The 23,121-nt window shown below is 36.2% G+C and overlaps 5 protein-coding genes across 9 annotated transcripts in view; all 5 read right to left on the minus strand.

Annotated features, from left to right (window-relative positions):
- The window catches only part of LOC128020240 (nuclear factor 7, ovary), a 257,606-nt gene that overhangs the window by 56,421 nt on the left and 178,064 nt on the right, over positions 1-23,121 (minus strand). The window lies entirely within an intron of this gene.
- LOC128020247 (thymosin beta-11) lies at positions 4,470-6,129 on the minus strand. Its single transcript, XM_052607043.1, has 3 exons — positions 5,971-6,129; positions 5,066-5,178; positions 4,470-4,980 (listed from the first exon to the last, which is right to left on the minus strand). The coding sequence occupies exons 2-3, from the start codon at positions 5,163-5,165 to the stop codon at positions 4,946-4,948; spliced, it is 135 nt and encodes a 44-aa protein (XP_052463003.1). The 5' UTR covers positions 5,166-5,178; positions 5,971-6,129; the 3' UTR covers positions 4,470-4,945.
- Positions 6,939-14,187, minus strand: LOC128020231 (toll-like receptor 8). Its single transcript, XM_052607009.1, has 3 exons — positions 13,906-14,187; positions 10,862-13,483; positions 6,939-9,074 (listed from the first exon to the last, which is right to left on the minus strand). The coding sequence occupies exons 1-3, from the start codon at positions 13,906-13,908 to the stop codon at positions 8,625-8,627; spliced, it is 3,075 nt and encodes a 1,024-aa protein (XP_052462969.1). The 5' UTR covers positions 13,909-14,187; the 3' UTR covers positions 6,939-8,624.
- LOC128020230 (toll-like receptor 7) lies at positions 15,241-19,352 on the minus strand. The gene is made up of 2 exons (XM_052607008.1): positions 19,238-19,352; positions 15,241-18,660 (listed from the first exon to the last, which is right to left on the minus strand). Exons 1-2 carry the CDS (start codon positions 19,238-19,240, stop codon positions 15,520-15,522), a joined length of 3,144 nt encoding a protein of 1,047 aa, XP_052462968.1. The 5' UTR covers positions 19,241-19,352; the 3' UTR covers positions 15,241-15,519.
- LOC128020228 (FERM and PDZ domain-containing protein 4) overlaps positions 19,895-23,121 on the minus strand; it is a 54,459-nt gene continuing 51,232 nt past the window's right edge. For all 3 annotated transcript variants that reach the window (XM_052607005.1, XM_052607007.1, XM_052607006.1), the window contains one exon: positions 19,895-21,508. In XM_052607005.1, coding sequence (XP_052462965.1) covers positions 21,504-21,508 — 5 coding nt within the window. In that variant the 3' untranslated portion in view covers positions 19,895-21,503. The remainder of the gene's footprint in view (positions 21,509-23,121) is intronic.

Raw genomic sequence — 23,121 nt, forward strand, 5'->3', positions numbered from 1 at the left:
TCAGCCACAGCCTTAGATGAAATCAACTAAAGATTTAAATGATCAACAAACAGCTTCACCAACTTCACACATTACTAACCAGACTGACTTTATTTCTGTCAGATCAGAGAACAGAGATCAAATGATCTTACTGAGAATTAAAGAGATTTAGATGATAATGTTACTGTTTCGTTTAGCGTCACCATTTTGGAGATCAGTGTTTGCTTTAGTTGGGCTCCTGACCATTGACTTTTGCACTTTAAATTTTGTTTTATTGCTGTATTTGTATCTTTATGATGTATCTGTTACAGCAGTATTAATTTTGATAGTCAAGTGATTATGGTTGTTTCTAACAGGCATGATCTACTAGACTGACTTAAAGTGTTACTATAATAATCAAATATTAATTTGGTGTTGAAATATTTGAGTGAATGACACTTCAATTTTGTAAGATTGAAAAGTAGTGTGATAACCAGTATTTATGGATTTAACGACTAGTTTTAGTTAAAAAGTATTTCGGGCAGCAGTCCCCACAACACTCAAAGAGAGAAATCAACAATCAGCATATGAATCTCAACAATGGTGACAATCAAAAGATTCATGATGCAATGCATGCTGGGTACCAGCACAGGATAAAACTCATCCATGATTCCCAGGATGCATTGCGGCATGAATAAATTATGCCCCTGAATTGTTCACTTATTTTCTTGAATTCTTATGTGCTTATAATTTTGCATTTGTTTTAAGTTTTAGTAGCATGTTTTGTGATGTTCAGAACTGATCTTTTCATTTATTTTGTGGATTGTCACCATTGTTGTGATTCATACGCTGATTCTTGATGTTTCTGTCTAAATTTCAGCTAAGGTTTTTTTTTATTATTATGAGTGAAATTTTCTTAACAGTAGTATCAATATTCAATAAGAGAAGAGACATGGGATTAGATCAGAAATAATAGTATTTGTTCTTGTCAATCTATAAACAACAATATCAGATTTTTTTTTCTTCTGTGTACTTTTGTTTTGCTATAACAGGTTCCAAAAGTGCATTGTTACAGCATGTAAAAAAAAAAAAAAAAAAACCTTAGTTGTTGAAAAGTCACGTTCAAGAGCCCAACTAAAGTAAACACTGATCTCCATCATGGTAGTGAAAAAAACACCTAAACCTATTTAACTCTCCATAAGTTCTTCTGTAGACATCTGACAGAAATAAAGTCAGTCTGGTTAGTAATGTGAATCTGGTGAAGCTGTTTTAGTAGTTGTTTAATCAGATCTTGAGAGATTTGATGTATTCTTTTATTCAGTTGATTTCATCTAAGGCTGTGGCTGAAGTCATTTGTAGATCTTGTGTTTCTCTTTCCTTCAGTGATTCTGCAGGTGTTTATCACTAATGCTCAATCATCAATTAATCACCGAATTATCTCATTAACTTCACTGATTCAGTGTTACTCTAACACTCTGTAGTGTGCACACATTATAAGTGTTCATTTAAAACTGAGGATTTTCTTGTGGGGTTTAAAGGGTTAAAGATTTAAGATGAAGAAAAAAACAGCATGAAACATAATTTAACAGTAATAAACTGTAATTAATTTACAGGAAACAAACTGTAAAAAAACAGTTATTTACTGGCACCCCTGCTGCCAGTATATAACTGTTTTTCTACTGTTTCTTGCCGTAAATTAATGGTTGCCAGCAAAAAAAAAGTGTTTTTCTACAGTTTTTTGCCGTCAAGTCAAGGAAAAACAGTAATATACTGTAAAATGTAAACGTCAGATTTACCAAATGAAAAAAAAGTTAATTTAACTAAAATATTTGTGAACATCCATAGAAAAAAAATAGGCAAAGTCATACACTGATAATGAGAGTAAATACTGAACTTGACTGTATTAATGTGTGTTTGCACAAGAGAGATCTGTTAGTTTAATGTAGTTTTGTTGTTCACCATTGTGCTGGAGAGTAGAGCCGGTGCTTCAGTCAATGATGAGCCACAAATTCTGATTTTCTGCTGCTTTATATAAAAGCAGTAAATGTGGAGTTGCTGATACAGTGATGATCTCTGTGTTGAGTATTTCAGCACATACATGTGTGGTGTAGATGACAATGAGCTGCAGTGATTTGAGTAAAAGTCATGTATTTAGTTACTTTATTACTGCACATTAAGTGTAAGAAATATTCCTTCTCAGCGGACTCAAATGAAATATGTTCATAGTACTAACATCGTAGGAATGCTAGTTTTAAAAACTCGAACTGTTTGAAGCAGTGGGAGTGGAGTTAATTTCCATGGTAGAATTTACGGTAAAATACTGTTAAAAAATAAGAGTGGTAAATTAATGGTTAAGAGCTGTAAATTAACAGTACTTTACTGGCACCCCTGCTGCCAGAAAATTACTGTTATTTAACGGCAAAATTTTTTACAGTGTACACTAGATTTAATTATATCTCATGGAATCGATCTTACTGCTATAGATGTTGTACCTCAAAGTGATGATATTACAGACCATTTCCTTGTATCGTGCATGCTGCGTATAACTGATATTAACTGTATGTCTCAGCGATACCGTCTGGGCAGAACTATTGTTCCAGCCACCAAAGAAAGATTCGCAAATAACCTGCCTGATCTATCTCAACTGCTATTTGTACCCAAAAATACACATGAATTAGACGAAATTACTGACAACATGGGCACTATTTTCTCTAATACATTAGAAGCTGTTGCCCCCATCAAATTGAAAAAGGTTAGAGAAAAACGTACTGTACCATGGTATAACAGTAATACTCACTCTCTCAAGAAAGTAACTCGTAGTCTTGAACGCAAATGGAGAAAAACTAACTTGGAAGTTTAAATTAGAAATACAATAGCGAATGTAGATTCTACAGCGTCTAACACTTCAGTTTCATCCATCGCACCCAAAGATAAACTGCAGTGCTCTACAAATATAGGACAGGAAGAGCTAAATAAACTTAAACCAACAACATGTTTATTAGATCCTGTACCCACTAAATTACTGAAAGAGTTGTTACCTTAAAGTTGTTAACATTATTATCTAATCGTTATCTTGAGGTCACGTCCCAAAACCATTCAAGCTGGCGGTTATCAAGCCTCTTATTAAGAAACCACAACTAGATCCTAGTGTACTGGCAAATTATAGGTCCATTTCAAAACTACCATTTACGTCTAAAATTTTTGAAAAAGTTGTGTCTGCTCAATTGTGCACAGCAGAGAACCACACATAGCACAGAAACTGCACTTGTTAAAATTACAAATGACCTGCTTCTTGCGTCAGATCAAGGCTGCATCTCATTGCTACACGTAGATTTAAAACAACAGCTTCTTAGTAAGATTTATTTCTTTATTGTTCCTGTTCTTTCTTGACAGTTTTGTGAAATGCATCCATTCAATCGGAATTAATGTTAATTATTTAAACCTCAAAAGTTGAACCTTATTATTAATACAAGATATCCACTTAAAAGTACACAGCAAATAAATACAAGAGATTATATTTCATATTGACCAGTGGTTGAAGTGTCTTTGCACTCAGTCTTTTATAAATCTGCAGCGATCTTCAGAAAAGCTTTACAAACATAATTCAATCATTTGTGTTTGAGGAAGTGAACTGATCTGGCCATTATCAGCAGTTCCAGAGTACAGCAGATACAGCGTCTGTCCTGGACTATTGACTAACTCCTGAACACATTCTCTCCAGAGCTCGTTTATGGGTCAGATAAAGTGACAACATGCCAGTGTGGGTCAATACTGGCCAACATTCACTAACAGATAAACCATCATACAGGGATTTGATAAGAACAATGGTCAGATTGAGCTGCATGAAGGTTTTTAGATTGACTTCATGACATTTTTGTAGACGTTTGTATGGAGTCTGACTCCATTTGTTTTACTATCTAAAGTAAAAAATGCATGTAAAATTCTTGAACAAATACATGAAAAAATACATTTTTTTTTAATTTTTTTTTTTTTTTGTAGATATACATTTTTCAGGTCTGGAAAACACACAATAATTAATTTTAAAAGGCATATATTCTTAGTTTATATACTTATTTGTCTTGCTCAGCTCTAAAATATAGAATTGGATAGAAATTTATATATATATAATTTTTAGGCATATAAGTAGATTAAAATAAATCTTAAAAGGTATTTTTTTTTCTTTCATTTTCTGTATATTTCATTTTGTTATCTAAATATACAAATTCTGTATTTATTTATTTTTTTAGATATAAAATCTGAAAAATTTTACATTTGTAATTTCCAGGCCTGGAAAACACAGTAATTAAAATGTAAATAAAAAAATATATATTATTTTGAGAATATTGTTATGCTCAGATCTAAAATGTATAACTGGATACTTAATTTTTATAGCAAACAAAATAATAATTTATATTTATTTCTCTATTTTATCTAGTAACAGCAAACATTGAAGAAAAAGTGTTAAAATCACGCTGAGAGCGAAAAGCACAGAATAAACAATTCAAAAGATGTCCATCTGAATATTACAGATTTTTATTTGAATTACAAAACAAAAATAAAATTGTGCATTCCAAGACGTCAACATACAAAAAAACACTGCATGACTTTAAAGCATTTGAGCAAGTCAACCAAGGTCACAAGAGATGTTACAATAGCCAGTCTCTGCTACGTGTCACTCAAACTCTTAGCCCCGCCCCCTCACCACTTCTCACAGCAGTGAAACTGGTGAAGTTTCACCCCAGGCTCCTCCTCCTCCTCCTCATCTTCCATATCAACAAACTTCATGAGAATATCAGTGGTGCGGTTTACAAAAAGAGGAATACGTGGGCACAGAAACATAGGGCTTGTACGGACGTCTGCATTTTTTGGGTTGTCCAATCATAATGCAACTTAGGTCATATTTTTCCGTTAAATGTTAAACAGCGAGAAGACGTGAAAAAGAAGGCAATGTGGAATGTACAGTGCATAGAAGAGTGTCGAGCGAGTTTCACGAGGAATCCGCCTTTTTCTCCTGTTCGATGGCTGGAAGACAAGAGCAAAGTATTTTGTTAGCCTTGGGTTTCACCGTTTGATATTCAAGCCTCAAAAAAGGATTGCGAAATCTTACTTTCTTTAGACGGCAAAGGGTTTTTCTCCTGGGTTTCTGTCTTCTTCAGCTTGGTTTTGTCGAAGCTGGTCACCTCCTCGAGATTTGGCTTGTCAGACATGTTTGCAGTGGGTCTGAAATCAAATAACAGGAAATGGCTTGCTGTTAATGATGACACACACACAAAGAGACAGATGCACGCAGATACAAGGCCTTATGATTAATAAAGACGGATCCAACATTAATATTCATATTAGTGCACAACCAATATGGGCTTTTCCAATCCTTTGTTTCCCTTATCTGTAACATTTGGCATCCTAATGCAACAGAATGCATTTAAAATGTGCATTCCGAAAAATGTCAAATAAATAAATACAACAATAGGAACGAAAGTTAAAGTCTCGTTTTAATGTTTTAATGTAAAAGCTGTGGTCAGAGCAAACGCTGGGGTTGCATCACAGTCTTGAGGAGTTGAAGGTAACCACCGCCCTTTCCTGCTCTTTCTCGATCAGATTTGACTTCATACCAACATTTCTATCTGTAAAAAAATATCATTTGAGCTTTTGCAACGATCTGAGTCTATTTCAACTCACATTTATGCATTATTTCCTCTTTTGACGCATTGAATATAAATCAAGCTCATCATTCCTGAACAAAGAAACTACACAGGAGCCTCCTCTACTCTTTTGTCTCATATATATACCCCAAGAATCAGATTTTACACATAGCATATTCAAGTTTTGTCACTTTTACTGGTAGTGACTGTAAAACGGATGCATAACTAATGTGATGCATTTAGCCAAAAAAGCCTAAGGACGAAACCAATTTAAATGAAAATGCATTCGAATTGACATTATAGACTATAATCTAAGAAGCGATATATATACGTGCATTTAAAAAGCAAAAGGAAAAGCTTAAAAGCTTACCAGAGTTTGTGGTAGTTGAAGTGGTTTATTCTCCAGCGGATGCAGCAATGTGAAGAAAAGCGCAGAATCACTGGATTTATACACAGAGATATGCAAATCACGTGACTGACGTCACCGCACCGTTAGATGCAACGCTACTTCGCGGAGTCCGTTTAAATAAATAAAACAATCAGCAAGATAAGAATAAGAATAAAGGTTTTAATTCATAAACATTGGAAAAAATGCATGTATTTGAGAATTTAGCAGTAAGAAAACGCAGGAGGAACTGAACGCCCCCCTGAGAGCCCCGCTGATGTAGAGCGACAGCGACATCTGGTGGACATCTACAGTACAACTGTAAAAACTGATATATTTATAAAATAACAAGAGCTATTTCTGAACGCAACAAACACAAAAACAGTAGTATTTTTTATTTTTATATCGAGCAAAATTATAATACAATCATTTTAATACAATTAATATTTTGACATCCTGTTGTGTTTCTTAAAATACGTAAAAGCTCACAATAAAACAAATTAAAAAACAATTTATTTTCACATATTTACTCAGTAAAGTCAGTTCAACAAGACCAGAGACAGCAGAAATTAAGCTGTAAATTGATTATTATGTGGAAATAGCTTGACTGCAAAACTCTTGCCCTTTGTCAGGTTAACCCTGCGCATGTTATTTAGTGTTAAGTAGGCCATATGCACCAGACATGTATAAAAGAAACCTTATTTTAGCTGGCATGGGAGGGAAGCTGATCTCGACTGTAACAGGAAGTGTGTGAGATCAGTTCCTGTTAGCAGCTAGCAGACTATTTAGAGACGTTTGAGTAGTTCCTTGAAATATTAACTGCTCTTTTTGTTTGAGTTTTTTTTATCATTTTGTGATTAAAAGAGGACACAGACGCTCTTTGTTAAATGTTTCTTTGCATCTCTTTCTTTAGTGTGTGTTTGCAAAGGGACACAATGAAGTCTAAGAAGCTGAATGTTTAAATTATATTATTTTAATAGTTTGAATTTAAATTTTACAAGATTTTACAAGAGATTTTCTGCCTGGGATAAAAATAAAAACAGACTAATTAAAACATTAGTGACTTAGTAAAATATTCATCTTGTACAGGTCCTTTTCACTTTCAATTCCAAATGCATTTATACATTTTGCAATAAAAATAGTTTACCTTTCTAAAGAAAATCAGGGATCAGATGCTTGAATGTTTCTTTGTAAATCTTGTGTGTGTTTGTATATTTTAAAAGAGAAACACCATGAACTGAAAATAACATTTTTAATAGTCAAAATGTACATTTTTATACAAGTGTGTTAATTAAATAAAAATGTAAGAAACTAATTAAAACATTAGTTATCGAGTGAAGGATTAATCTTGTTATCATGCCAGTCACTAATCATCTCCCAAATTTCCAATAAAAATAACTAACATGAACATTTCCTGCCTTTCTCATCATTTATTGATTAAAACAGATGTTCCTTGTGAAACTTTCCTTTGCATTTTTCTCTGACTTGTTTGTGCAAAGCCAAATAATAAAGTTTGTAATTAACTTTAGTTTTAATGGTTTGATTCCACATTATGTTTTTGTTTTAGATTAAAAGAAAAACAAGAAAGAAAATACAGGTGATTAAAACTTTAGTGACCAAGTGAAGGACTGGGCATGTTCTTTTCCTCTTAAAATGTTGAATAAAATAAAAAAATGACTAATAAGAAAATATGCTGCCTTTATACATAATTTTGTGATGGAAATTAAGAAAACAGATGCTCTGTTTTTAAATGCTCCTTCACTCTTTCTCAAATGTTTGTATGTGTGCAAAGAGAAGAAATGTAGTTTGGACTAAATTTTAAATAACTGTCAGATTTTCTTAAAAAAAAAAAAAAAAACTCTTAAAACATTACTCTTCAGCTCTTGGTCTGTGTATTGCATTTTGTTATGTATGTTTGTTATCTGTCTATTTAATTTTATTTGTCTATTTATTTAAAAAAAAAATCCAAACTTATGCAACCATGGGTTTCAGAAAGGCACTATAAATAATAATATTATTATTATTATTATTTTAAAAGTGCACACACACACACACACACACACGTTTGTTTTTGTGTAAAGTGTGTTCATCCCATAGGTGTAATGGTTTTTATTCTGTACAAACTGTATAATCTATGGCCCTTCACCAACCCTAAACCTAACCCTAACCCTCACAGGAAACTTTGTGCATTTTTACTTTCTCAAAAAAACTCTATATGATTCATCTCTAACTCTGTATGATTTATAAGCGTTTTGAAAAATTGTGAAAATAAGTCAACCTCCCCTTGTTATACCTGTGTCATACCCATGTCATTATACACAGTTGTGTCCTGATATGACACACACACACACACACACACACACACACACACACACACACACACACACACACACACACTCACACACAATGCCTAAATTATTTTCTTTTTCTTTTCATGTGCGCTTTTGTTCTCTACTTACACTTTATACAAAAATCTAGAATAGTAAAAGAATTTTCATCAACATTCATTGATCGTTTCTCAAGTCTATTTGCTTTCTAATACACAGATTTCCACAGGCAGTAAAAAAAAACAAAAAACAAGTCTAACATAATTAGATTTGAGTTTCTGTAGCTCAAACCAGGTTTATGCTTCGTTTCTTCTACTTAGTGGTGAAGTATCTGCTGTAGAGCTCGCTGTACATGGCCTGGTTGTCCACACGGATGGCGTTGCGCAGCGACTGCCAGAACCAGGCCTCGGCGGACGGTGAGTGCGGCCACTCGAGGATACTGCGCCCGCAGAGACGCCTGCGCAGCCGCAGAAAGTGTGAGTGCTGTAACACGGGCTCCAGCAGCAGCAGCACTATCACGTCCTCGTTATCCTCCAGGAGCCTCTGGTGCGCCAGGAACACTGCCAGCTTAAAGGAGCCGCTGTTCACGTAGCGCTCGGTCAGGACGAAGACGGTTTTGCGGCTGTGTTGGATGCTCTGCGTGAGACTGTCCAGAACGGCAGAACCGGGAATCCAGTCCCGTTCCTCCAGACAGATGGGCAGGAATCGCTCGCCTTGTTCCTCCAGCTGCACTCGCAGGTGATTGAGCACCCAGTCAGACACCTGCAACATCCACAATCATTGATCTGAACTGAATCAACACTTGAGCTGAATTATGATCTCACAACGTCCAGTTTTTAAATGTCTTGGGGAATGTTCAATTGTAAATATAATGGTCTTTTTACCATTTAAACACTTATATAAATATAAAATAATGTTATATGCATGTATGTTTTGTGTGTGTTTGGAAACGGTACATAAACGTTACACTTGTAAATAACATATCTGTCCATTCATTTAAACAATTATAACATTTTTTCTCTATATAGGGTTTTCTGTAAAAATAAATTGTTTCTGTTTTTCTTATATTAGTATTATTACATCTTTATTGTGTAATTCTATGCATGTCTGCTCTATCATGTGTGTTTGCACTATGTGTGTAATTTCTTCTTCACTGAGCTCTTGTTGCGAAGTCAAATTCCTTGTGTGTAAAGATCCTTTGTAATAAAGCTCCTTCAGATTATGATTCTGAGAACATTATTAAACACCAGATAAAAATGAACATTATATAAAAAAAAAAAAAACAACAACAACAACAACATAAAAATATTCTTGGAATGTTTGGCTAATGTTCCCATTAAGTTATTAAAATATAATTTCTGAATGTTCTATGAATGTCCAGATGTTTCTTGGTTGAATTCATTTGTATGATTTTTCAAACATTATGGGATTGTAATTTTCAAATGTTGTGAAATGATAAGTAACATTTAAAAACCATTCAATTAACGTCCAGCGTCCAAACGTTTAAAAACACATTGAATAAATAATGTTTTTTTTTTTTAAACAGTACTAAAGACCAGATAACTGAATGGCCATTTCTTGTTAGCTGGTATTTTTATTTAGAGCTTTTATCCAGCTAACAAAATGTTCTAAGAATGTTTTGCATTCAAGAAAGTTATGAAAACCTCATGTATTTTCTCTGAACGTTCAAAACATCTAGTTTTTAAAAAAAAACGTCTCTCTCTCTCTCTATCTCTCTCTCACTATATATATATATATACAGGTTATGTGAATGTTAAAGAAACATTACATTTTATTATTTTACAAACATTATGAGAATTTTGAAAATTAAAACACTTCCACTGGAAGTCCAACTTCCAATGGACAATGTACTGTATAAACAATGTTGAGAACATTATTAATCACCTGATAACTCAACATGGCGTGTTCATGGGGGCGGGGTTTATGTAAATTGTAGGGTTTGTGATGTCACAAACCCAGGAAGAAGCTCGCTGTCGTCCCTACAAGCCATTTTTTGTAGCCCTTTAACAGCGATTTCTTTAAAGAAATTACCCCCCTTTGCACTTAACTTTGAGTGTCGCAACTTTGTAGATATTGTTTATGCTCTAAAAGCAACATCAAACACTAACTTAAGTAAAATAAGTGTATTTGTAATCAACCACCCCTTTAAATATGTATCTTCTTGGTTATACGAGAATCAAAGGAACATTTCATTTGATCGTTTTGCTAACATTTTGGGAACGTTACTTTTGAATGTTCTCTGGTCAAGTGATAACATTTAAAATATATTAGACGAACGTCCAACTAAAACGTTTCAGGAAAAACATTCCTTGTGCTAACGTTTTGAGAACATTATTAAATAACATTATTAAACAAACATTCTATTAATGACTTGCCAGAATGTTCTTGTTAGTTTGGTTTACAGCTAAATTAAAGTCTGTCTGACTTTTGATTAAATTTGCATCACTGATAATGTTGTTTCCTGTTTATTACTGTAAAGCAGAAGCTGTATTGTGTAAACACAAAATATAATATAAAAGTTACTCGACCTGCGTGTCCTTGGTGTCGTAGGTGATGAAGGCGTCATAGAGGCAGCTGTCAGAGCTCAGGTGCTTATACCCAGTGAATCTGGCTTTCAAATAGTAGAATAAGTAGGAAACGTCCCAGTAGAAAAGGTGCATTGAGACGGCCACGAAAGTAGTGCATATGATGCAAACAATGGAGAAGAAGTACGCCAGAAAGGCCAACTGGTCATCGATGCATTCTTTAATGTCAAAATGCACCACTGCCAAACCTTTCCTCTCTTCTGGCATGGTACACGTCACTGCAGTCACCAATCTGGGGATCTTCACGTTAGTCTTGCGAATCCACAGAATAAATTCAAGCAGGTTGCATGTGCAGTGGAAAGGGTTTCCGTTGAGCCACAACGTCTTCAGGTATCTCTCGGTTTCAGATGGAAACGTGGACTGGTTGATGGTTATGAGGTGGTTGTGACTGAGATCAAGATTCTTTAGGTTTACCGCTCCCAGGAGGAATCCACCGGAGAGCTCGTATATACGGTTGTTCCGCAGATCAAGGAACTCTAAAGAAGGAACATCAACTGACAAGTTACCAGATATTTTAAGGATGTTGTTGTTATTTAAAATGAGCTCTCGGAGATTAGGGAATTGTCTCAAGCTTTCCCAACTAACATTTGTCAGGTGATTGTGGCTTATTTGCAACCTTTGAATGCATCGGGGAAGATGTTTATAAATTGCAGGAGGGATCTTCTCGATGTAGTTATAGGATATGTCAAGATAGGTCAGATTGGTCAAGTCTTCGAATAGCTTATCGTAGGTTTTGTCTTTCACCCTCCACATCTTCCCGAGACTATTGTACTGGAATTGCAGCTCTTTAAGAGACTTGCTTGACATGGTTTTGGTGGTTAACGTATAGATGCTGTTGTAGCTCATATTTAACACTTTCAAGGCGGGCAAATTTTTGAGAAAGTTCAAATTGTGCGTCACGCCTTGTACAGTGAAGTAATGAGGGTTGTAACTAAGATCTAGCACCTCGAGACTCTGTAACTCTCGGAAGGCGTAATCGTACGCCAGATCAATTTTGTTATAGGACAAGTCTAGATATTTGAGGTCTGGGAGCGATGTGAATTCAGATCCATTGGGAGCAGTGGCAAAGCCATTTCTTGAGAGATTGAGGCAAGATATTTTCCCGTATGTTTCAAACTGTTCAGGCGAGATTAAGAACAGGTTATTTCGGCTGAGATCCATCACACGTCCGGTAGCGTAGCACTCTGGTTTTACGAGATCTTTCGGAACGTCAAAAGAATTATCTTTAGGAAAAGGTTCTGACATTGATGGCACCATAGATGAAGATTTTAAACCAATGCCCACGTCTCTACGCAACTCTCCATTTACAGTCACCGGATAAAGTCTGTTTTCTGAAAGATAGATTAGTTTCACATGTTGAAACTTTTCAAATACGTCCGCTTTTGCGCGGACAATGAAGTTTATTCCTACATCCAACACAGACAGATTTCGTAAACCAAACAGAGAGCTGAACGTCTCTTCATGGATTTCGCGAAAAACCAAACCTCGAAGGTGCAGAGTCCTCAGAGAGGTCAAGTTCGCAAAGCTGGGCGATAATGTCACTGTGTCTGGGTAACACTTGAGGGCATAGTTAAACGAGAGATCGAGTTTTGTCAGCAGTGGTAGATTATTCAGGAAAACATTCTCGGCAACAGCACTGAACAAGAAATTAAACGATAGGTAGAGTTCCTCGAGCTTTGAGAGGTTTGCGAACCAAGTAGGATCGATTTTCTGTATCGAATTCCCCGCAAGGTGCAGAATACGCAGCTTTTCAAGGCCCGCAAAGGCTCGTGGATGAATTTCAATGGAAACGTTTTTACACGGAGTGCACGGATATGGAGCATTATGACACCGTGGACAGTTCCCTTGTATCTTTAGACTTGTCAGATTGTCGAGCCCTTGGAAATCGTGCTCTCCGACGTACGATATTCTGTTTGAAGCAAGCTCAAGAGTTCTTAGTGAGGCAGGTAAGCCTTTAGGGACATGAGTTATGTTGTTGTAAGACAAAGTAAGATGTTTCAACTTGGTAAGGACAGAAAAACTTCCTTCTTCTATATGATAATAACTTGAGCAAGGATTCCAGTAGTAGCAGTTTTTTGAAAGGTAAATGACTGACAGATTTTGCACATGCCTGAATGATGTTGCGTTTAACCGGGTGATCTTGTTCTCAACCAGCGTTAGTTCTCGCAGATTCTTTGGAATATCTTTTGGTACATTCTTCAGACCAATCCCGTTGAGGTCCAGTGTTTGTAGCATGGTCATATTGGAAAACACCCCAGCTCCAATAAGGACCTTCTCATTCTTATTCAACCAGTTCAGATTTAGATTGGTCAGATTCGCCAGGTCTCGGAAATCTCCTGCTGTTATGTTCTTGATCTTGTTCTCGGAGAGATCAAGGCGGGTTGTGTTTGGTAAGAGCATTGGCACCTTTCTGAGTCCACGTCCACGGCAGTTGACCACAACTGTCATTGTAGTTACATTCTCATGTATATCGCAGGGTTGAGTCTTTAGACTCGCCGTGTCCATTTGACACAGGGTTAGTGTGATCTTCAGTGTCAAAATGAGCCAGGGGTTTAATTTTATCACCTGCAGGATGTGAAACACAGAGCTGTTAAACGGCTCTGAGCAATACGACAAATTGTGACAAAAACATTTTAAGCTTGTTAAAATAATGCATTTTTATTTTTATGTGCATGATGTGCAATTGTATTTGTAACCATGAACAGCATATGCAAAAGTCTAAGAGCAAGGCGTCTTATTTTATCACCTATGGGAAAATGAAACTGAGCTATCAATAAACAAATCAACATAACATTTTGTTGAACCACACAAAAATTATTAAAATAGTGCATTTTTATGTGCATGGCATGCATTACGGCATATGCTAAGGTCTATAAAAGCCATAAATTGCAACTAAACTCATCTCTTTAATAATATATCACACATAATGAATAACTCTAGCCAAGGTAAATATTGGCTCATTAATTAAATGAAGAACACTTCCTTACCATGGTAGAAATGTCTATGTAATGTCCCGGTGCAAGCTATGCAATGTGTAGACAGAAAATAAGCCGAGTCTGGTGATGAACACACAGTTGCATTTAGGAAACAGGAAGTTTTGGTTTAACTGTTAAAGATTATTTTAACACTAACAGCTCTAAATGCTACTTGAGATCGACACCTGGCAGTCCACTGAATAATATGAACGGTTCAGTTTCTGTTTAATGACCATCATTTGTTTGATGTGTTTTATTAGACACATTTTACTGGTCGCTGTGTGGATTAGTACAGCCACTCAGATAAAAGTGGTTTCGTCAGTTGCCAGAATAAGTGAGGAAGTTCTGCCTACATTGTTCCTTCTTCTCAGGGACACAATTGCACAAATCACAACGTTTACAAGCGTTACAGGGGCTCTCTTTAGAAATCAAACTGGAGTAGACATTTCTCTGTATATTGCCAAATCATAATTTATTTTCAAGACACAATCCCAGTGTTTCCAACATCAGGTTTATTCTCACCTTGCTTCATTTATGCAGTTCAAGATATACATAAACAATTGTTAAAGGTGAAGTGATTTTTCTCAGTGGCACGGACAGCTTCCCATATCCAGAATCAGTATATGCCACTGTAATATGCACAGTCACTGTAAGTCAACCATTTACAGGTTTATTTCCTTATAAAAATGAAACTCTGACTCTGTGGTCACTGCAAAGCTGTTTGTGTAAGTGTTATTTTTAGCAGTTCCGTTTGTTGACACCTCAGAAATTACATGCTTTGTCTTTTAAAACTTAATAAACAGTATTTTTCTAAAGTTATTGATTTTGACAGAACAAAATGTCTATCTGCATTTCTCTCTGCAAACCTGCAACTGCATAATATCATACGAAAAGCACTTGTATGATGGGGATTTCCACTATGGTTATAATGAAAATTATTAATTTGGTAAAACTTTATTTAAAGCTCTCAGAATGTACATTATACTGTATTACATAAAACCTATGAGTCAGAGATTTTATAGTTTACTAAAACATAAAAAAATAAAATGAACAAACAACAAATATTTTCGATTTCCATGATACTGAGATAAAACTGAAATAAAAATTAAAAAACTAGAAAATGGAATAGAATTTTTTATAAATGACAAAAACAGAAAATTTAATTAATAAAACTTTAAAGAAAAAATAAACATGATAATTAAAAATAAAAGCTAATTCAAAGCATTAATAAACTATAATAATATTGAAATAATGCTAAAATAACACTGATATGCATAATAAAAAAATGATAATGATAAAAACTGTAACATTTTCAATAAAATAAGCACTATAATCTCACTATTATACTGTACTGTAAAATCTGCATGCATAAAAAAATTAAAAATGCTTTTAAAGAACAATATCTTAAACTGCAAGACTGCAAATCAACAACTACCTAGGAATGAAAGTGTATTTGTCACCAACTTCATTGTTGTTTATTTGTAGTTATATGGACTATAAAAGAGTCTACCAACATTATGTTAATGTTAATATGTTTCATTGTGGTCTTGAGAAAGAAGCTTTCAAATGCAGAAATGAAGCTGCAAAGCTTCAAATGCGTCAGCAAATTTGTAAAGTGTGTCCCAATCACAGCGTTTCCTGGAAAAGTTTGTTGTATTGCTGACTCTCAGTTGCCATAACACTTCTGAGACTGAACCAGAAGTACCTCTGTGCTTGAGGGTTCCTCGGCCACTCGAGAACCGATTTTTTATACAACCTCTTTCTCAGTCTGAGATACTTGGATTGACAAGGCATTTTCTCCAAGAATATAAGAACAATAACATCATTCCTTTCATCCATGAGTCGCTGATGGGCCAAATAAAATGCTGTCCTGAAGCTCCCACTCATGATGTATCGTCCGGTCAGAATGAAAACAGTGCGTTTACTCAGTTGTATGCTTTGGGAAAGGTTTTCAATTAGGGGACACCCAGGAACCCAGTCCCGCTCCTCCAAACAGAGTTGCATCCTCGGATCACCCTTGTCCTCCAGGTGAATGCGAAGCTCTTGCATGACCCACTCGTGAACAGCTGAATCAGTCGTGTCATAGACCACGAAGGCATCGTAAACAGTGCTACTGGAGGACAGACGGCGGTATCCCTTGAGTTTTGCCAAGCAAAAGTGGTAGATGTACCAAACATCCCAAAGAAAGAGATGGCTGGAGATGGTGAGCATGAGGATGCTAAGAATCACAGAGGTCAGTAAAATGCAGAGGATGATGGATAGGGAATTGTGTTGGCAGGCCTGGATGTTGAGGAAAATCACACTCTGACCTTTTTGGGCACTCGGTGAAGCACAGGTGACATCAGTGGCGAGGCGTGGGATGTTCACGGACGTCCGGTTGATCCATCGGACAAACCACGTGGCATTGCAGGAGCACACAAACCGGTTGTTGTTCAAGTAAAGGGTCTGCAGCTGGTCTACAACATTTCCTGGGAAACTTGACTCTTGGATGAACTGGATGCGATTGTAACTGAGATCCAGGACCTTGAGGCTGAACGCATCCTTGAGAAAATTGGGAGTCAGTTTTACAATGTTGTTCTTGTGTAGAACCAGAGTTTCGATTGATTTTGTATAGTTAGACAAGCATGCAGGAACATCTGTAAGGTGATTCCTACTGAGGTCTAACAGTTTTAGGTTTTTTAGGTACACAAGGCCCTTCCATTGAAATGACTTTAACCGGTTGTTAGTGATGTACAGATCTGTGAGGGTCTCTGGAAGACCTTTAAAAACTCCTAGTGGGATGAAGTTTAGGTTGTTGCGAGAGATATCAAGAGACTTTAAGATCAATAGATTCTTAAAGTAGTTGGTGTACCTTGTGTCTCCATCTCTCCACAACATATCGAGACGGTTTCCTTTAAACTCCAAATGTTCCAGAGTAAAACTCTCCATTTCTGTATTCGTAGATGTCGAGATTTGATTATCGTTCATTATTAATTTGCTCAGCTTACCCAGGTTCTTTGTAAAATTCAGCATGTGAGTTAAACCCTCAGCTACAAAGTAATGGCTGTTACGGCTGATGTCCAGAACGACCAGACTGCTCAGTTCCTGAAATGCTGAGGAGAACATCAAATCCAGACGATTGTCCGAAAAGTCTAGATATTGTAAATTCTTCAACTGGACAAACTCAGAACCGTTCAAACTCTGGCTCATGGCATTCCCAGAGAGATTTAAACACCTCAGCTCACCAAGATCCAGAAATCTGGAATGAAGGAAAAAGATGTTATTCCTACTAATGTCCAATGTTTTTCCAAATAAACTACATTTGTTGTTGAAAGGACTTGAAATCCAGAGTTCCTTGTCCTTGTATTTGCAGCTGCGTGCATATTCATCATAAAGGAAGTAGTGCATATCCTTCACTTCTCCATTGTGGTACTGGGCACCTTGAGACATTGGGGAACTGTAATGGTTTTCTCTGTGGTTAGAAAGTGAAGTGTCTCCTTGAGAAGGCATTGAGATCTTGTTGTCAGACAAGTTGATGATTTTGAAGCTTTTCAGGTTCTTCAGGAGGCTGAGATGTGCTATCTTTATGAAGTTTGTGCCAAAATCAATGACCTCCAGTTCACTCAAATTAGCCAAAGGATCGATGTCGTCCTGTGTGAGTTCTTGAAACACATACCCTCTGATTCTTAGGACCTTGAGAGATTTAAGATGATTGAATGACCTTGAAAGGTTGAGAGATGCAGAATACACCTGAAACTCATAATTGAAAGACAGATCCAACTCTTCTAGATTAGGCAACAACGAAGGAAAGGAGGTGTATGTTATCTCCTTGGCCAAAAAGTTGCTTGAGAGGTCTAGAAGACTAAGTTGTGTGAGGTTTTGAAACCACTCCAAAGGGATGTGCGTTAGAGAGTTACTATGAAGTCGAAGAGTCTTTAGGTTCTTCAGGGTCTTAAAAGAGTTTGGATGTATCTGAAGGGGAGCATTATTTGGGCACGGGACACATGGGAAAGGTGCATTATGACAACGTGGACAATTCCCACTCAAGTCCAGTATCTCCAGCTCTGTCAGGTTGTGAAAGTCCATCTCTGTTATTGTCTGAATATTGTTGTTGTACAGGTACAGCTCTTTGAGGCTAGCTGGTAGTTGGTGGGGGATGTAGGACAAGTTGTTAGACTTCAGAGAAAGCAAAGTCATCTTTTCAAGCTGCACAAATGCATCCTTTTCAATATAATATGATGTGTTGCAGGGGTTCCGGAAGTAGCAGTTCTGGCCAAGATACAGCATCTGGATATTAGTCAATTCTGTCATATTCTCCTTAAGGATTGAATAAATACTATTGACCTCGAGACTCAGAAGCACAATGTTGGGAGGAAGGCCCTTGGGTATGCTGGACAGCTGGTTTCCATCCAAATAAAGCGACTTGAGGTTCTTTAGATTCCAGAAGGTGCCATTGTCAATCGTCAAACTCTGGGTGCAGACGCGATCTTTGGGTCCGACCTTGATTGGTACACAGTTGCAGCGCAGATCGATTTCAGTGATGTTGTGCAGTGTGTAAAATGAATCATTCGTAATATGGGGTATGTGGTTGATCGTTAGTGTCAGGTTGGTGGTATTCATTGGGATTCCCAAAGGAACTTCGGTTAGGTCTCGTTCAGTGCAGTCGACGCTAACCTCACTCCCGTTTTTAGCCAGAGATACATCACACTTCAGACTTTTGGGGTACCACTCGGCTGCATCCAGAAAAGAGATGATACCGGCAACTATGATGAATGTCATCCCTGTCATCTGAAAGTGGGAGATAGCAGGTGTAAAAATGTAGAATAATGATAAAATATGAAAACATGAGTACAGTAATTTTAATTTGTAAACTTGTCACATTTCCACTCATTATGCACTCGCAGACAAATAGGTAAATAGCTGTCAGTTGGGAGTTGCTCTTCCAAAAATATATGCATTTGAATTTTGTGGACCCCTAAATAATGCATATTAGTACCAAAGTGTTGATAGTAGTACAAAACTGTGCAAATTGATACATTTTGAAAACGTGCCATATACAGACATGAGTGAATGAAGTATGTTTTTGTCTTACAGATCTTTACATAGCCCTGTAACACATTTTACATGTTTACAGTGAATAAACAAATATCCAATGCACAAAATGCACAATTTCTTATATGCTTCTAAATAAATTAAAATAAAATATTTTAAAACATTCAGGAAAAAAACATGATATTTAATTAACATATAAGTTGCATATTAAGAAAAAAATACACTTGCAGTAACTACCATATTCTTTTTTGAGACAATCATTTTATGAGAGAGCTGATTACTGTAAATGAAATAAAACATTGTAATTACTCACCATCTTCGTCAGACCTAGGATTCTTTTTTGACGTTTGTGACTTGTTGTTCGGTACTTTTGCTGGTTTTTCAGGTTGTAGACGCTTTGTTACTTAAAGAACAGGTGTTATTGACCGATGTTAAACCACAAAAAAATTACAAACAAAAGTGAGAGTGGATATATTTAAACAACCTAACTTCCCCTTGTTCTGAATCTTTTCCCTTGTTATTAGTGTATGCAAAGTGATTATATTACCCAACTATTACCTATCAGCATTGTTATCTTCATTTTTAATGATGTATAATGAATGAATTATATGTCATTAGAACAGTACTGTCAATGAAACACTGCCATAAAGAGGAACAACATTACTTTTGTCCTTTATCTCAAGGGATGGGTTTTTGAGAGATTAAGCAAAACAATGCCAGGGATTTCCTCAAGTTCTGCTATGATTTCCTCATAAATGAAAGCAAAATCAGAAAAAGTGAAGCACTTCAATTATGATCAAAAAATATTATCTCTGTCCAACATAACAGTGGCTTCTTCAGCACACAAGAAGAGGAAGACAAATTTGAGAAAAGAAAGAGGGAAGAATATTTCAAGCTATGTAATTCAGACATTCTATTTATAAATTAATTGCTGGCATATGACAGGAAATAAAACAAAGACAGCACAAGATCAGTTTTCAAGCTGAAATATTTAATGAAGATGATTCAAATAAAATACATTATGTTTAATATTTAAAGTCAACATGAAATCAAAATGGACTTACTTACATTCTTAATTTAAGTTCTTACTGGGAATCGCTCATCAGTGCACATTGTTCTTAATAAATAACAAAAATATGTTGTAATATTTCATAAAAATGTAGTAACTTAAGCTCAAAAATTATTTATCAGTCACTTTCACCATCCTTACAGATAAAACCCTGTCCTTTTCTTGATAAAATTGCACTGGGGAATATGTCAGATGACAGTAGTAAAAATGATTTAGAATAATACTTCATGTTGACTTTAAATTACTAAAGTAAATATATGCATTAGCCTGTCAAATAAGAACAGCAAATTAAACTGTGCAAGTTGCAAACATAATAATAGTTTACAGATCATATAGTGGCTTAAATTGTTCATATTTTTAAATGTGAAGCTCTTCTGTTATGAAGATTAAACTAAACATATAGAACAAAAGATGCGTCTATCAGGAGTTGTGGTTTATATAATTTACTGTCTTTTAAAAATGTTATATATTGTAGAATACTTCCTTTTCATTTTACATATCAAACAAAATATACACAAGCACTGTTACCACAGTGGATCGCAATGGCCGTATTATCTCATGTCTTCATGACAAACGTTCAGTATGCGTGATATCATATGGCTTTACTATGGCTAAATAAAAGCAGTGATTTTCGACATATGGCCATTGCTGCAACCAAATAACAGCGTACCAAATTCAAATTAAATTTTGCTTTGGTCATCAAGATAATTTTCCAAAGCCTCCACGCAAAGTAAATAAAGTGACTTCCTGAATCGCTCCAATATGTCCTTTTGCTGCTTAACAAAAAAACCTCAGAGCACAAAAGCTCTGCACATGCTGTCTTTGAGAAATGTGGCTTAAATAGATGTTAAGTGACCAGTGCAAGAAATCCTCAGAGCAATGCAAAGTTATAATGTCTGGATTGTGTGTCGTCCAAAAGAATCAGGAGATGGACTTGCCTTGTTCCAATGCCTGTTGTCTTAAACTTGTTTTCTGTGCTGAACATCAAACCATCTGTCATTCACTTCCACTTCAGAAGATTAAAGTCAACAAGAAATCAAAATTCACCCCAAATACTTTCTTAATACGCATTTGTGTCATTCCAACTCCTCTACAACAGTTCTGGAACAAAATGCCTACTTTTCGCAATCCAAATCGGATGCATCCAACAAATTGTCAAATTATGGCAGTAAAATGGGTTTTGAGTTTCATGTTGACTTTAGGAACGGCGGGGTTGTAATCCACTCCTTCCATGGTTGATTGGGTGATTACCGCCATCTACAAGTTGCAGTTTCCATAAAAATGGTCAATGCTCCCTGAGCCGATAGTTGTCTTACTAAGATTCCTCTCCTGCCTCCCTGAGGCAACCAGAGTGGGGGTCATTTGAGGCTAAGTGCAAGAATAAACAGGGAAGCATTCAAGACCTCCAATCACCTCTGATTTGGCACATAGGAAACTGTGCTATGGATGAATATGGACATATCGTGAGAGGAGACGACGATTCTTCCGTTTTATCTTCATCGGCAGCATGCTACACTGGGGGAGGAAAAGGAGAGGGATAAATTAGTCAGCCAGTATTATGTCTCATAAATTCATGCTTCTGGATCTCTGAAATCACCCTCAGAGTTCCTGCTCATCCTGATTCAGCATGATAAGCTAATGACTGAAATGAATGACGTCAATGATAAGCCTGCACAGGATACTTCAGAAACGGTCTACACAAGGCTTAATGTTTCAAATCGTGAATTTCTAATTACATCCTAAGACTTACAATACCTAAGAATAGTATTCACCTCCCTTTGGACTTCAAAAGTTAGAATTTTTATAGTTTTACAACATTGAATCACAGTGGACCAAATATGGTCGACAGAAAAGAGTAAAAATGCCTCTCTAAGTAAGTATTCTACAATATTTACTGTAGCATAAGTATTCAACCTCTTTTAATATGACATGCCAAACTCACCACTGGTTCAATCGTTTGGTAAGTCGCATAAGTTAAATAGCTTTTGTGTACTCAAGGACTTTCAGCTGATTGTAGCAAAAGTGAGTCAGCACTGTGGAAGACCATGAAGAAAAAAACCACCAAGAAGCTCTATGAAACAGTAATTGAAGAGCCCCGGGCAGGGATTTTCATGTTATTGAGCTTTCCTTGAAGTGGCAGTTAAATCAATACTTAAGAAATGGGAAAATATGTCACAGCAGTAAATGCACCAAGAACAGGGCATCCTCAAATGGTGCGTCACCGTGCAATGAAGAGACAGTGAGGGAAGACACCAAGAACTGTTAATTTGGCTATATGTGACTTTCCTAAAGCGACGGTAGTGTATCTGGGTATAAATGTGGGTGGTGCCATTGTAAAGCCAGTAAATATCAAAACCGAGGCCATTACGTCATTCCCAGTTCCTTCCACTCGTTGTGAATTACAGCAGTTTTGGGAATGTTGGGGCATTACCGTAGCTTCTTAAAAACTTTACTTCAGAGTCTGAAAACTGTGTTTAAGTGGTCAGCAGAATGCCAGCATGCTTTTGAGTCTCTTAAAGCCCTCCTGATGCACACACCTGGCCTTTCTGCCCCAGTGTATGAGCGTGCTTTTAAACGAATGGGCCTGAAGGTGTCGAGCACCATGTGTGCTATTTTTCCAAAAAAAAAAAAAAAAAACATCAGATATTGTACTCATCGATTGAAAAAGAGGCTCTTGCTTTCTTCTGCTCTACTTCCTGTCTGCTGAGGTACCTTCTTGAGATAAGATTTTGAAGGCAGAATAGTTATATCGTTCGCTGCCTTTGATATTCCACAATACTGTGCATTCCATTCCATAATGATTGAGCTAAAAAAAATGGCATCTGAAAGTTGTGTTTAGTGGTCAGTTTCTGTGTAATTGTATATTTCTGACTAACTTTTTGAACTGTTGATGTTAGTTCTAGTGAGAAATCAGTATTATAGTAATTAAATATTAAATATTAATGCAAATCTCTGCCTGCAAAGTCATTGCCTTATACTGCCTAAGTTTTCGGAAGCAGCCACTGACTTATTTAATTTTTTTTTGTTTTCTCTAGTGTCTTATTGGTTAAGCTGGAGAAACAAGGCTATAAAGTGGAAGGAGGCAGACCCTCTTGATCTCTCTTTCTCTCTGCCAGCCACAGTTTTCT

The sequence above is a fragment of the Carassius gibelio genome, chromosome A9 (genome assembly GCF_023724105.1).
Source record: "Carassius gibelio isolate Cgi1373 ecotype wild population from Czech Republic chromosome A9, carGib1.2-hapl.c, whole genome shotgun sequence".
NCBI classification, from domain to species: Eukaryota; Metazoa; Chordata; class Actinopteri; order Cypriniformes; family Cyprinidae; genus Carassius; species Carassius gibelio.